This window comes from Balaenoptera acutorostrata, chromosome 14 (assembly GCF_949987535.1).
Source record: "Balaenoptera acutorostrata chromosome 14, mBalAcu1.1, whole genome shotgun sequence".
Taxonomy (NCBI): Eukaryota; Metazoa; Chordata; class Mammalia; order Artiodactyla; family Balaenopteridae; genus Balaenoptera; species Balaenoptera acutorostrata.
This window is the reverse complement of record NC_080077.1, coordinates 21,714,150-21,729,948: the sequence shown is the minus strand read 5'-3', so window position 1 is coordinate 21,729,948 and position 15,799 is coordinate 21,714,150. Positions and strand designations below refer to the sequence as shown.

Genomic DNA, 15,799 nt, shown 5'->3' with positions numbered 1-15,799 from the left:
AAAGGAAATTCCAGCACCACCCCTCGAGGTCTTTATTTTCCAGAGTAAATCTTCTAACCATCCAGCTCAATCACTAAGTAAGCACACGTGTGAAACACCATGCCCTGGGCAGAGACTCACTCAGGGCAAAACAGGGGCAAGGTATTTTGTTAATCCTTTTAGCTTGAGCGAGCAGTAGAAGAAAAACTCAGGAAATAAATCATATAAAAATATGAGAACAATAGGAAAGAAAAGCCTGTCTTACAGGTTTGTTTCCTGTTCTAATACTTCTGGAATGTGGTTTTCTCTCCTACTGATGCTGAATATAACTAGAATGTCTAAAATTGTAATTCTTTTCTTAACCAGAGTTCTCCTTTGTCTGTTTATATCATCATGTTAAAACTAAAATCTCTCAGCATTGTCAAAATAAAAGGCATAGGAAGCATTTGGTGGCAATTGCTGTAGAGTAACGTTTTAAAAAGTAGACACTGGTTGCATATACAGAATTTCAACTGAAATCATAACATTCTATTTGCTTTTTAGTAGTTATATGTTTCTAAATATGCTGACTTTCACAAAATGTAGCCAAGTTTTGGAGTAATGCAAAGTTTCAAAAAACTGGCAGATAGTCTAGTAAAAACCTACTTACAAACTTTTGCACACCAGCTTTTAGTTTCTGAGTTATATATGCTTGTACGTGATTATTAGAACCTCTTGTGTTAAAAATAGCCTTCTAATTAAAAAAATTGACCTTTAGCACCTCCACCAGAGAAAGGGAGAAAAGAGTTTTCTGCTCTTTAATAAATCTGACAGTGGTAGGTAGGAAGAAAATAAATGATTAAACTGATACTTTTAGATCATCTGTGAATTTCTGTTGTTTCTTCTGACCATTGTATCTAGAAAACAAACTAATACACTTTAAAAAAATCCTATTTGGAAAGTTACTAAGTTTTAATTACTAAGTTTCATTTCCTTTCCACTAGGAGAAGGTTTTCTATGACTGCGATTCCCATTACTCAGGCAAATACCAGTAATTCACTAGATCTTCACGGCCAAGTCCAGGAATAAGGGTGCCAGTTAACAGATCTTCATCTACCTGTACGTGGCCACCAACCAGCCACTTTTGCTTCCTAGACCACCACTGCTCTGATCAACCATCTCATCTTCTGGTACTCTGCCTAACCCTCCTCCTCCTACCCCCTCACCCCCAAATGCTGGTGTCTCAAAATGTGGTCCTAGCAGAGCCAGCAGCAGCCAGGAAACCAGACACCTAGGATGAGTATTCATGGCATCTGTGCTTTGAGGGAGGAAGATCTCACTCTTTCTCCTACTCCAAGCTGAGATTTGGCCACTAGAAAAGCCTGTCAGTGACCTAAGTTACAGGACCTGGTAATGGTGACTGTACTCGTTGTAAACCATCTCTCTAGTCACCAAATTGTATGCCTACAATTTGGACTTTGACATGGTAGGAAAGGACCTTTCCACAAATAGATGGCTAAAGTTTAGGTTTATGTCTGCTTTTAACTTTCATCTAATGGAACTAGTGATTTCCACCCATAAAAAGTGCAAGTGTCACTTTGGGTACCCCAGATGGATGAATTTAATAACTCCTACAAGCCAGTGAAATCTGTGTTATAGGGTAAAATGCTTGAAAACCTCAAGAAGTACAACCTCTTTGTCAAAAGGCAAACCAGTTTCCGGGAGGGGAAATTCGCTCTAACTAATCCACCCAATTTAATTTCTTTCCGGAAGTAAAGGAATAAATCACAGAAGGTCTTTCAGGGGTTCAAAAATATTTAGACCGGATGATGGAAAAAATCAGAAGATGCTGTCAGTCTATATTTTTAGGAAGGTTTAACATCAACAATTTCTCACAATCAGTCATGGTATGATTTGATGACAGCATATTAAAAAACATGAAAGTGGTGCTACGCTGAAGCCTGCTCATAGAGGCCCGTTGTTAAATTTCCAGAAACTTGGCAAACCAGTTGACATAAATTTTGCGAGCCAGCTGACCACTCATTGAATTGGTCATTGTAGAAGTATTAATATCATAGAAAACAGCAAACACAAATCGCACATCAGTCTTGTCCCCACCCCCAGAGCAAACCAGTTGTTGAGCATTTACCAGGATATCACTGGATGAGAGATTGCTCTAGAAATATAGACTGAAGAACAGGACCAATGCTGAAGAGTTATAAATAGATCATTTCCTCAAAGTTAGATGTTGGCACTAATCTTCTTTAGCAATTTTATAAATTCTCTGGAAAGAGGTAACACAGAGAAACATCCATTTTTTTCAGATGACATTAAACATTCCCACCGTTAAACTATAAACTTGAGGGATTAACACGCAGAGCTCTTAGTGAAACTGTGAGTTCGCTGAATAATAGCAGATGAGCTGTAATGAGGCAAGAAAAGGGCAATTTGGGGGGAAGTTATCTTTTTTTTTATATAAATTTATTTATTTTATTTATATTTGGCTGTGCTGGGTCTTCGTCACTGCGCGCAGGCTTTCTTTAGTTGAGGCGAGCGGGGGCTACTCTTCATTGTGGTGCGCATGTTTCTCATTGTGGTGGCTTCTCTTGTTGCGGAGCACAGGCTCTAGGAGCATGGGCTTCAGTAGTTGTGGCGCATGGGCTCAGTAGTTGTGGCATATGGGCTTAGTTGCTCCGCGGCATGTGGGACCTTCCAAGACCAGGGCTCGAACCCGTGTCCCCTGCATTGGCAGGTGGATTCTTAACCACTGTGCCACCAGGGAAGCCCCTGGGGGGGAAATTATCTTAACATACTCTTGTTAGATGATAAATTCTAACCTTTATGTTATGACCTATAAATGGAATTTAGGGATTTCTGTAGACTTTCTCTATGTTCATTAATGTAATTTGTTAGCTGTGATAAAAAGGCTGTTCAAACACCAAGCCTCATGGGAAGCACTGGAAACAGAATAAACTGTGCCACCCTTATAATGGAACTTTAATGCCCACTTCCTGCAGTTTTGGTTGACATGCTTCAAGGATAATGTAATGGAACTGGAAAAATTTCAGAGGAAAGTGTGTAACCTGATCGGGGGATTATAAGAATCCCAGATGAGGCTAAGATTATATTAACTAGCAAATCATGAAAGGTTTTTGAATAAGGTATACATAGATGGATTTAGTAAATCCTGAAAGACTAGAGCTATAGAGTACCCCTTTGATGTTTGAAATATGAATTTGCAGAAGAAATAAAAAGAAACATATTATTGTTTCTCAAGGAAAAGAAGTATTGATACCAAAAATGACACTGTACGTCAAGGTTTAGCTTTTGTTAATTTCAAAGAAAATCATTGTATTTACATATTCTGATGTGCAAAATTTATGGTATATTTCCTCTAATCAATGACCTCCCTTATCCATTAGGCTCTATCAATGGAAAGAAGAGTGAGAATTTCCTCCTCTCAGGTTAGATTGAGAGAACACTCAACCTGGTCTTTTTTTTTTTTTTGGTGGTTGTTGTTTTAAGACAATTTAAAGGAAGAAATAGAAGAGCCATTATAATTGTTTACTCTCACTGCTGAACCCCCCAGGTGGAATGTGTTCCCAAACACAGCAGCTTTCCACTTTAAAAGGAAATTTAGTTAGGATTAATTTCATTGTCCTAATTAGAACTCACATCTTGGTTAATCCTCAGCTTTGTTACAAAATATCAGGGTTTCTTTGTGGAGCTGATCCTCGGGCTCTGCAGCACCAGCTCGGATAGACTGAGGTCTCTGTGGCTTTGGTGACCCTGCTTAAGCATTCCCACCGTGTCCCAGCTCTGCTCTCCGCGTGCCTCCCACTGCAACCCCCCTCACCTGGCCTCAGGGTCTGGGGAGGGGGCGGTGCCCCAAGGCCAGGGGCTTTTGCTCAGCAGAGATGTCAGGCTTCCTGGTGGCATCAGTTTTTGAGCTCTGCCGGGGTCCAGATGACCTGGGACCAGGTGTCACCTAGAGATGCGCCTCAACCTGTGCCTCAGGAAGGGCTAGGGAACAATTTTGTTATTGTATTAACTTTACTCATTTAACTTGCTTGAGAAACTAACCAATTTTTACTTTCTGTCTAGAATGACGTATGTAGGAGAGTGAGCCGTAATGCTCCCAAAGTGCCTTGCTTTTCTCTGATATAAACATATTTATAAAGACTTGGTCCAGTGGATTCCTGCGTGTGTTTGCCACAGCAAGATTTTAGGGACTTGGCTTGTATGTAGGGGGGATACAGTCTGAAAATGGGTTCCCTTCCCGTGAAGATGGGAAAGGAGCTTGAGGTGGAGCTCTGAGCTGTGGGGTTAAGCCAAACCCCTGAAGTGGCCATTTCCTCGTCACCCCACTCCTCTCAGGTCTTTAGAAGGACGTCCAGTTTTCCAAAGCCCTATGCCTCCAAGCCTGGTCTCATTTGAGTCCCTGCCAGGCTCATGTGTATACCACATTAGCACCACAGTGATCTGAAGATTCTATGTAATTGTTTTATTTATACATGTGAATACATAGATACCAACATTTTAAATAATTTGATAAGGTCTTTGTAGCCACTCAAAAAAAAAAAATCAGTGTTTCTTAAGAGTGAATTAGGCAAAAGGAAGTCGATAATTGATCACACTTTTCTAGGGAAAAAGTTTTCCCCACAGTAGAGGGTGGGCTATTTGGGAGTGAAAAAAAGAGGGCAACTTAAATGATGAAACAGACAAGCAAATGTCTTTCAAAAAACAAAGCAAGGCTCTATGTGATTTTTTTTTTTTTAACATCTTTATTGGAGTATAAGTGCTTTACAATGGTGTGTTAGTTTCTGCTTTATAACAAAGTGAATCAGCTATAGGTATACATATGTCCCCATATCTCCTCCCCCTTGCATCTCCCTCCCACCCTCCCTATCCCACCCCTCTAGGTGGTTACAAAGCATGAGCTGATCTCCCTGTGCTATGTGGCTGCTTCCCACTAGCTATCTATTTTACGTTTGGTAGTGTCTATATGTCCATGCCACTCTCTCACTTCGTCCCAGCTTACCCTTCCCCCTCCCCGTGTCCTCAAGTCCATTCTCTACATCTTCGTCTTCATTCCTGTCCTGCCCCTAGGTTCTTCAGAAACTTTTTTTTTTTTTTAAGATTCCATATGTATGTGTTAGCATACGGTATTTGTTTTTCTCTTTCTGACTTTCTTCACTCTGTATGACAGACTCTAGGTCCACCCACCTCACTACAAATAACTCAATTTCGTTTCTTTTTATGGCTGAGTATAAATATTCCATAGTATATATATACCACATCTTTTTAAAAAAATTTATTTATTTAATTTATTTATTTTTGGATGCATTGGGTCTTCGTTGCTGCGCCCGGGCTTTCTCTAGTTGTGATGAGTAGGGGCTACTCTTTTTTTTTTTTTTTTTTTTTTTATTTTTGGCTGTGTTGGGTCTTCGGTTCGTGCGAGGGCTCTCTCCAGCTGCGGCAAGCGGGGGCCACTCTTCATCGCGGTGCGGGGACCGCTCTTCATCGCGGTGCGCGGGCCTCTCACCATCGCGGCCCCTCCCGCCGCGGGGCACAGGCTCCAGACGCGCAGGCTCAGCAGCCGTGGCTCACGGGCCCAGGCTCACGGGCCCAGCCGCTCCGCGGCATGTGGGATCTTCCCAGACCAGGGCTCGAACCCGTGTCCCCTGCATTAGCAGGCAGACTCTCAACCACTGCGCCACCAGGGAAGCCCGGGGCTACTCTTCGTTGCGGTGCACGAGCTTCTCACCGCGGTGGCTTCTCTTGTTGCGGAGCACAGGCTCCAGGCGCACAGGCTTCAGTAGTTGTGGCACGCAGGCTCAGTAGTTGTGGCTCCCGGGCTCTAGAGCGCAGGCTCAGTCGTTGTGGCGCATGGGCTTAGTTGCTCCGCGGCATGTGGGATCTTCCTGGACCAGGGATCAAACCCGTGTCCCCTGCATTGGCAGGCGGATTCTTAACCACTGCGCCACCAGGGAAGCCCTGTACCACATCTTCTTTATCCATTTCTCCACTGATGGACATTTAGGTTGCTTCCATGTCCTGGCTATTGTAAATAGTGCTGCAATGAATATTGGGGTGCATGTATCTTTTCGAATTATGGTTTTCTCTGGATATATGCCCAGGACTGGGATTGCAGGATCATATGGTAGCTCTATTTTTAGTTTTTTAAAGAACCTCCATACTGTTCTCCTACTGGCTGCACCAATTTACATTCCCATCAACAGTATAGGAGGGTTCCCTTTTCTCCACACCCTCTCGAGCACTTATTGTTTGTAGATTTTTTGATGATGGCCATTCTGACCAGTGTGAGGTTATACCTTATTGTCGTTTTGATTTGCATTTCTCTAATGATTATATACTATATAGATTTTTAATAGTTCAGAGTTGAATGTCTAGGATAACCTAAAAAGTGAAAGCTGTGGCAAGTGAGCTAAATATAGTTTTTTAAAAAATACACTGTTGGGGACGGATAAATTGGGAGATCGGGATTGACATATACACACTATTATATATAAAATAGATAACAAATAGGGACCTACTGTGTAGCACAGGAAACTCTACTCAATACTCTCTAATGACCTATATGGGAAAAGAATCTAAAAAAGAGTGGATATATGCATATGTATAACTGATTCACTTTGCTGTACAGCAGAAACTAACACAACATTGTAAATCAACTATACTCCAATAAAAATAAATTTAAAAATTAAAAAACACTCTTTTTTGGGAATCCCCTGGCGGCCAGTGGTTAGGACTCGGTGCTCTCGCTGCCGGGGCCCTGGGTTCGATCCCATAAGCCTAGCGGCCTGGCCAAAACAAAAAAAATACACTTTAAAAAAAACTTTAATGAAACATATACATTCAGAAAAATGCACAAATCATAGTATACAAGTCAATGAATTTTCTTAAAGTGAACCACATTTATGTAACCACCATCCAGTCTAATGCCGTATCTATCTCCATCTATCAATCTATCTATAGATTGATCGATAGATAGATGGAGATAGATATGGCATCTAGATTTCTCATCAACAGTATTTATTTGTATTCATATTTTTAAGGAGTTTGCGGTTGAGATTTAATTACAGTAGGATTTAATTTAACTTTTATGGAATGTTAGCTTCTAAAATAAATTACTGTTGTTTTCACCTTTTGTATATTTTAAACACCTTACCACGCAGTTTGACAGTCTCACAGTAATTCTTCTGAATATAGGAGAGGTGAACTTCCCAGAGTCTAGGTGGTAGAGAGCAAAGTGTATACTTTGTTGATCTCACACATAGATCCATCATTCAGATTTATTGTTCAACCTGATTGAGGCCACTAATACTGCTTTTTAAAATTCCACTTGTTAAAACGAAGATAATTTTTAAAAGGAGAAAAAAAAAATGCACACATATCAGCAAACAATGTGAGGAAGGAACTAGCTTTAACGAAACAAATTTTCTTAAATTAAGTACCGTGACTAAGTACTTTAATTCCTTTTCTTCCAGCCCTAAAGGATCATTTGACAGGGAACCTTTTAAGTTAAACGGGAGTCACCCGAACTCTCTGCTACCCTGGGGGGGTCGCGGGTCTCACAGCCCCCGCAGGCGCGGCTGGACCAGCCGGGGCCTCTCCCCTCCCCACTTCCTCGCCCCCCTCATTCCACCGCCCCCGTCGCCCACTCCCCCTCTCTCCTCCCCCGTGACCCTTGACCCCAGCTAATCTGCATAGAGGAATGACAGGCATCCGCTGGGCAGGATCCGCCGCGCCGGCTGCGGCCGGCCGGGCTGGGAGACCCGCGAAGAGGAGAAGGTGAGGGGACCCGGCGGGCAGCTCCGCACGGACCGGGAAATGAACGCTTGGGAATCTGTCTGCGAGCGGACCCATGATCCGAGGACCAAAAGAGCCGCGTGATCGCCCCACCTGGCCCTGCGACCCGAGACATGGGCCAGACCTCGGTCTCCACGCTGTCCCCGCAGCCCAGCAGCGGTGAGTCCGGGGCGCACGCGATGCGCTCCCGCCCCGCGGGCGCTGGGCTGGCTCGGGGCAGCCTGGGCGGTCGAGGGCTCCTCGGCGAGCCGGGCTCTGCCCGAACCCGCCAAGTCCCTCCGAGAAACCCGAGAGGTAGCGCTCCCCCAAACTCTTTGTCGTGGAAAAGTGGAATGCCTTTTGGGATCCAGCCGATTTTACCTTAAAGGCACAGGCTCCATTTTCTCTCCGAGATGCCTCGCTTTCGTGTTTCTCTGAATCACTTCTGAGCCTGAAATTTACGAGAAACGCCATTGGCGTATTGCTTTGTTTTAAAAACGCGAAACTTAAAGAGCAAGATAAACTCGCCAACAGGTTTTTCTGTATTTACACTTGGCTTCCGAACAGACTAGAACTGAATTCTTTCAAGCTTGTCAACTGATTTATGGTTTGTGTTTCGGAGTAGAAGTGCTGTTTGCCTTCTTTTATCCTGGCAGAACGCTGAATACTTAATAACTACCAGAAAAAAGCTTAATTGTTTCAAATGATACTTGTTTATTAGACACAAGCTATAAAATTTGGGGAAACATTTCATGAACCCGGTTATTCAGGGCTAAAGATCGTTTGATGGAAACGTGTGTAATGTTTCTGAGCTATACTGCCTTGTTTTAAGTTTCTTTTTTCCATTTTCTTAAAAAAAAAAAAAAAGGAAGGAAGGTACGTCTGGCGTTTCTCCAGTAGTGTAAGGATAAACAACTTTTTGGTGGCGATACTTGTGATTGGATAATGAAACATACTTAAAAGATACTATTTTGATATGTTTTTCCATCAAGAATTAAAAAACAAAACCTCAAAGGGGGCATTTACGTTATTCCTTGAGGTATTTGATACACTTTTCAAATTGTGTAAACATCAACAGGATCTTGCTGAAAGGAAATGACAGTGCAGAGATGAAGGGTTCTTTTTTGTTGTTGTTGATGTTGTTTTAATCAGCTCCAGGATGTCTCTAACTAGATAGCATTCTACCATTCCAGGCTCCCCCAGCATGGGTTTGTTTATATTGTAGAGCTTCACTCCCTGAAATATCATAAGCTTTGCTCCGGCTTATGTTAATGCCTCAGGAGAACCAACCGTCTGCAAAGGAGAGGAATCAGAATCCAAAAAAGATCACACTTTCCCTTACTGTTATTGACAAGGTTGTACAGTGCCGCTGCTGAACAGAAGAGACTTCATGTTGATAGCATTTTGGGAATTTGAGGGGGAGTGTTGATTAGGATCTTAATTTTAGTAAACTATTTTGTGCAATTAAGGCTTACTTTCCATTGTCTTACTTTAAAGCAGTGTGACTTCTTTCATTTCAAGGAAGAGTTATATTTTTAAAATTCGGCACTGGCAAAGCATAGAGTTAGATCAGTACTCCAGTACAACAGGTATAAAGTACTGCCATGAATTTAGTTCTTTAGCCACAAAGTATTGTTAGGGTTAATATTAGAAAAGTGAATTTTGCATTTGTAAAAATCAAGGAATGTTACATAAATGATGCCTAAGAAGCAAAGTAGAATCCTAAAATGTTACTTTCCTAACTCTTACCCAGTACAGCAGAAAATACCCAGATTGCTGTAATTCCTAATACAATGACTAATCATGTCAAGAGATTGGGCAGTTTATTTATAAGTAATTTAAACAAAAAGTTATGCTTGACCATAAAAGATATTTCAGAGAAATATCTCATGGAATGGTGTTATACTTAAATTACAGGTCCTCCGTTTAGTTGATTAAAAGTTTGTATATCTTGGAGTGACCAATTCAGACATCATGAGTAGAGGGTTTTTTTGGTTTTGTTTTGTTGGTTAAGGGATGATAGTTGCTATGACTGAAGTTTTTTAATGTTAAGAGTGGAGCAGTTTTCTCATGATATCCATTTATATCCTCTAAGTGTATTACTATCACTCCATTTCCCTCAAGTTTTACCATTAGATTCCAAATGAAAATGAAAAAACAACAAAAACAGAACATTTGGTTGCCATATCTTAAGTTTTATATTCATGTTGGTGTTCTTCTCTGAGTCTGAGAATGTCAAACCCTCTACCCTTCCAAGTATTTTGTTCACTCCTCGTTAGCTGTTTGCCACTGGCTTCACAAGTGGTGTGAAGATCTTTGTTCTGTGTGATCTCAGGCATCTACTAGTTGTTTTAAGTCTAGAATGGCTGCTAGGGATTACAGTGGCGAAGAGGATTCCCATCGTAAATGCTTAACGGGGAAAATCTGTTTGAGTCTAAGGAGTCAATAGCACAGAGTCTGATAGTTTATACTTGTTACTCGATTTGGGCTTTTGTAAAAATCAGCATTATAGGCCACAAGTTAGCTTGCTTTTCTTTCTTGATTTCAGGCTCTTTTGAGCCTTTCAGCTTAGGGCTGCATCTAGGTTCTAAGAAGACCAAGTAATAATGATTTCTGAAAACGTGCAGTTAGAGTCATTATTTCTATTTTTCAAAACAGCTTTATTGACATATAATTAACATACCGTAAAATTCACCCATCGAAAGTGTACAATTCGTTGTTTTTCAGTATATTCACTGTGTTCTGCAACCGTCGATCCCTGTTCCCATCCCTTTCAACCCCCGACTCCTAGCCCTAATTAACCACTAATCCCCTTTCTGCTTCTGTAGGTTTGCTTATTCTGAAGAATTTATATAAGTGGGATCATACAACACAACACGCCTTTTGTGACTGGCTTCTTTCACTTAGCATGATGTTTTCAAGGGTCATCCATGTTGTAGCATGTATCAGTACTTTGTTTCTTATTATTGCCAAATAATATTCCACTGCATTAATATACCACATTTTATTTATCCATCCATCAGTTGATGAACATTTGGGTTATTTTTACCTCTTGACTCTCTGAACGGGGCTACCATGAACTTCAGGTAAAAGTTTTTGTGAACATATGTTTTCATTTCTCTTGGGTATATATCTAGGAGTGGAATTGCTGGGTCATATGGTAACTCTATCTTTGTTATGTTATATTTTAAGGAACTGCCAGTTTTCCAAAGCGGCTGTACCATTTTACATTGCCTCCAGCAGTATATGAAGGTTCCAATTTCTCCACATCCTCTTCAACACTTGTTACTGTCTTTTGATTATGGCTAATCTAGTAAGTGTGAAGTTGTATTTCATTGTGGTTTTGATTTGCATTTCCCTGATTACTTATGACATTGAGCATCTTTTCATGTGCTTATTGGCCATTTGTATATCTTCTTTGGAGAAATGTCTATTCAGATCCTTTGCTTAATTTTAATTGGGTGATTTGACTTGCTATTATTGAGTTATAAGAGTTCTTTGTATACTGGATACAAGTCCCTTATCAGATATATGATTTGCAAATACTTTCTCCCATTTTCAGAGTTGTCTTTTCACTTTCTTGATACTATCTATGATTTGCAACTGAAATTTTTTATTGTGTTCAGTTTATCTATTTTGTTGTTGTAGTTTGCACTTTTGGTCTCCTATCTAGGAAACCATAGACTAACCACTGTCAAGATTTACACATATGTTTCCTTCTAAGAGTTTTATAATTTTAGCTCTTACATTTAGGTCTGTGATACATTTTAAATATTTATGTGTAGTGTGGCGTAGGGTTCCAATTTCATTCTTTTGCATGTGGATATCCAATTGTCCAGGACCATTTTTCGAAAAGATGATTCTTTCCTTGTTGAATTGTCTCAGTACCCTTGTCAAAAATCAGATGACCATATATGTCAAATTTATTTCTGAACTCTCAATTCTATCCCATTGACGTATATGTCTACTAAGATGCTACACTGTCAAGATTACTGTAGCTTTGTACTAAGTTTTGAAATAGAAAAGTGTGAGTCTTCTCACATTGTTCTTTTCCAAGATTCTTTTGGCTATTCTGGTCCCCTTGCATTTTCAAATGAATTTTATAATCAGCTTGTCAATGTCTGCAAAAAATCCAGCTGAGATGTTGATAGGGATTGTGTTGAACTTGTAGATCAATTTGAATAATATTGCGATCTTAACAATATGAAGTGTTTCAACCCATAAAGACAAGGAATGGAAATGTACAATGTCTTTCCATTTATTTAGATCTTCTTTGATTTTTTTCTGCAATATTTTTTAGTTTTCAGTGTATAAGTCTTGTTAAAGTTATCATTTATCAGTATTTTTATCATTTTTATGCTATTTTAAATGAAATTGCACTCATTTCATTTTCAGAATGTTTCTTGCTAGTGTATAGGATATAGAAAATTGATTTTTATATATTGATCTTGTACCCTGTAAATTTGGTGAACTCATTTTTTTAGTCCTAATAATTTTTCAGTGGATTCCTTGGCATTTCTGTATACAAGATCACATTTTGTACAAGATTTATATACAAGGTCATGTGCAAACAGATACTTTTACTTCATCTTTTCCATCTGAATGTCTTTTATTTCTTTTCCTTGTCTAGTTGCCCTCACTTATTATACAGTATAATGTTAAAGAGAAGAGGCAAGAGTGAACATTCTTGTCTTGTTCCTGATCTAAGGAGGAAAGCAATCAGTCTTTCAGCATTAAATGTCATGTTAGCTGTGGTTTTTTCATAGATGCCCTTTATCAAAAAGTTCCCTTCTATTCTTAGTTTGTGAGCATCTTTATCATGCAACTGTTAGATTTTGTCCAAGACTTTTTCTTTTTGCCCGTGTTGAGATGATCATATGGTTTTTGTCCTTCATTGTATTAATATGGCATATTACATTAATTTCAGATGTTAAACCAACCTTGCATTCCTGCGATAAAGATTACTTGGATATGATATATAATCCTTTTTATATGTTGCTGGTTTTGATTTCCTTGTATTTTATTGAGGATTAGATTTATTATTTCTAAGCACAGGCTAAACAGGTATGTCCCCAAATAGGGTGGTTTCAGTACCCTCTGACCTCATTCCTTCGAAGGGTTGAGACTTCTAGTGTTCTCATTGCCAAGTACTGGGCATGACAGATTGGGTACAAAAAGTTTGTTGAGTATATGAATGAGTCAACAAATATTCTCAATGCAGTCTGACTACTTTAAGCTAATGATAATATGAATGAGAATTTTGTATTATTTTCATTCTTTTTAACTTCAAGAATTGCATGCTATGCTGGCTCTGTTGTCTGTAGGGTGGTATTTGAATCTAGTGACTATTTTTTTCAGTCTTCAGCCCCACCCCACATTCACTGTGCCACAGAGCAGCTCTTGGCTGTTTTGCATGAGCCCTTGAGTTGAAAGAGCAGACAAAGCCACTCTTTTCATTTTTAGAAGACAAGGGAACAAGTGAATATAGTATGCAGGTTCACACCTAGGCCATGATAGAACCTATATCTATCTGTGTTTCTGGGTTTCCATATTTTGGTCAGGGCCTCATTTCTGCCCTGCCCAGGATATTTATCCATTTCCTTGTAAAGCCATTATTAGAAGAAATCATAAAACAAAAATGGATAGTTCATTTTTCTTAATGAAAATAACATGCATATGATCAAAAGTCAAACTTTACAAGACAGTTCAGGATGAAAGTGAATTTTATTCCCTCCCAGATGCCTAGTCCCTTCCTTTTAAATTATAACCCAGGATGAACAACTTTTTTTCATTACAGACAATCTTCATTCATGTATGTATCTTTATCAAAATACAAGCAAGACGTAATATGCTTGCTGCTCCAGAGTTTGAGTTTTTCATATAACGTAAACTAGAAAATATTTCATATTGATGTTTTTAATCTAGAAACAATATTATAATATGTGGCTATCTCATAATTTCCTTTAAAAGAACTCTATTGTGTTTTTATATTTTGTTTGTATTTTTATATTGTTTCTGGGTTCTTTTGTGTGTGTGCTATTATGAACAAAGCTGAAATGAACATCCTTATCTAAACATCTCGCACTACCTGTACCAGTAAAATCCTAGCGATGGAATTGCTGGGTCAAAAGATTTGTATGTTTTATTTTGATAGACTTTGCCGAATTATCTCTAAGGACTGTATCAGTGTATCTGCTCATTAGATGAGATTTCCTTTTTCTGCACTCTCTCACCACCACTGCATACTCTCTTAAAGCATATGGCCCTTTGTGAGAAACAGAAAGCACTCTCTCTGGGTGAGGCAACCCTGCAGGCATATGGTTTAACAGGCAGTAGAGTAGCAGGAATTCAGTCCCAACTCACTCCTGTCGTCCAGTTGTTCTTGTGCAATGAACACTCTGCAAAACTGTATAGGACCACACTGTTGGGCATAATTAATTTTTAAAAATCCTTGTAAATCTATATGTAAAAAGTGATATCTCATTTTGATTATAAGTGAAATCGGGCATTTGTATTTCTTTTTCTCTGAATTGCCTATTTATAGCTTTTCCTTATTTTATGTTTTCTTTTTTCAAAGATTTGTATGTTAAGGAGATTAGCCTCATGTCTGTCATATATTGTGAATATTTTTGTGTGTTTTTCTTACCTCTTCTGTTTGTTTTTTTTTTTAATATAAAAACTTTAAACTTTTTTGGAGTCAAATCTATCCGTTTCTTTCTTACAAACTAGAATTATTAAAAACGTGTTTTCCTTTGCTGTTTTTCTCATATTTGACTATTCAATCTCTGTAATTTTTTCTGATTTAAAGTGAATGATTTAATGATATTAAATCCTTAAACTTCTGCATGGCAAAAAAATCATCAGCATACTGAAAAAGGAAATCATAAAGTTGACAAAATATTTGCATTGCATATAGAAAACAATGATTAAATATCTTAATGTAGTAAGACCTCTTAAAAATCAGTGAGAAAAAGAAATCAATAAGAAATGGTAAACACTCAAATAGAAAAATGAGTAAAGAACATGAACAGGAATTTTTCAAAATATCTAATGGCCATAATTGTGAACTCGCTATGGGTCAGGAATTATTCTAAGTGCTTTACTTGAATTAACTTTTTAATCCTCACAACATCCATATAGGGTAACTACCATTAATATCCACATTTTGCAGATGAGGAAAACTGAAGCACAAGAGTTAAGTTAACTTGCCCACATTACTTAATGGAAGAAGAAATACAAGTGACCATTTGGTGTAATGAATAAAATTTAAGCAATTCAATGAAAAAAAATGTATGCCATTGATCACCTATGAATTTAGTAAAGACTAAAAGGAATGATTTCCAGGAGATGATTGTCTTGTGGTAGTTTAAATTGGTACAACCTATCAGGAGAGCAGTTTGGTAATATATATTAAAAATCTTAAAATGTGCATATACTCAGACCCAGCATTTCCACTTCTAGAAGTATATTGTTAAGATAGTAATTATTTGCTCACCAGAGCAATGTTTATCAGAGCCAAAATATTGGAAATAACCTAATAGTCAAACAACAAGAGAATTAATTGGGATATAGTCATGTAAGGATATAGTCATGTAATAAAACAGGCCATTTAAAAATGATGTAAAAATATTTTTGAAAAGCGATTTTCATAATAAACAGCATAAAAATATGAAATGGCAGTTTTCTAAAGTTATATGATTCTATTTTTAAAATATGTACATAAAGAAAAATCTACATGAGCAGAGAAAGAGAGAGGAAATTCATTTATGAAAAGGTAGTGTGACAGTCATGGCTTTCCTCTGCTTTGGACATGATCAAGGCCAGAGTTTCCACCTGGACCTCCACTGGAATTAAAGCCATGAGCTGACCTGCAACCATATCAGTTTTTCTCTAGCTGTCATGGACTCTGACTCAGCTTTAGGTTCAATTGCTGTTTTTCAACCAGTTTTATTCTTTTTCTTTGGGAATTCAATGGTGAAAGCAAAAATATAGGCCCTAAGATAGCTTTTTAGGTTTAATTTTTTTTCTT

The 15,799-nt window shown here is 38.6% G+C and overlaps 1 protein-coding gene across 7 annotated transcripts in view; it reads left to right on the top strand.

Moving 5' to 3' along the window:
- Positions 1-15,799, top strand: part of PHACTR2 (phosphatase and actin regulator 2) — a 264,651-nt gene that overhangs the window by 121,625 nt on the left and 127,227 nt on the right. Inside the window, exon 1 of one of the 7 annotated variants that reach the window (XM_057527668.1) lies at positions 7,707-7,773. The exons of 5 other annotated variants lie outside the window; for them this stretch is intronic. Coding sequence is in view for 1 of the 2 variants with exons in the window: in XM_057527665.1 (XP_057383648.1) it covers positions 7,905-7,950 (46 nt within the window). In the remaining variant the exon portion in view is untranslated. Of the gene's footprint in view, positions 1-7,706; positions 7,951-15,799 lie in introns of those variants that run through there. One more of the 7 variants, XM_057527665.1, reaches the window with a different exon arrangement.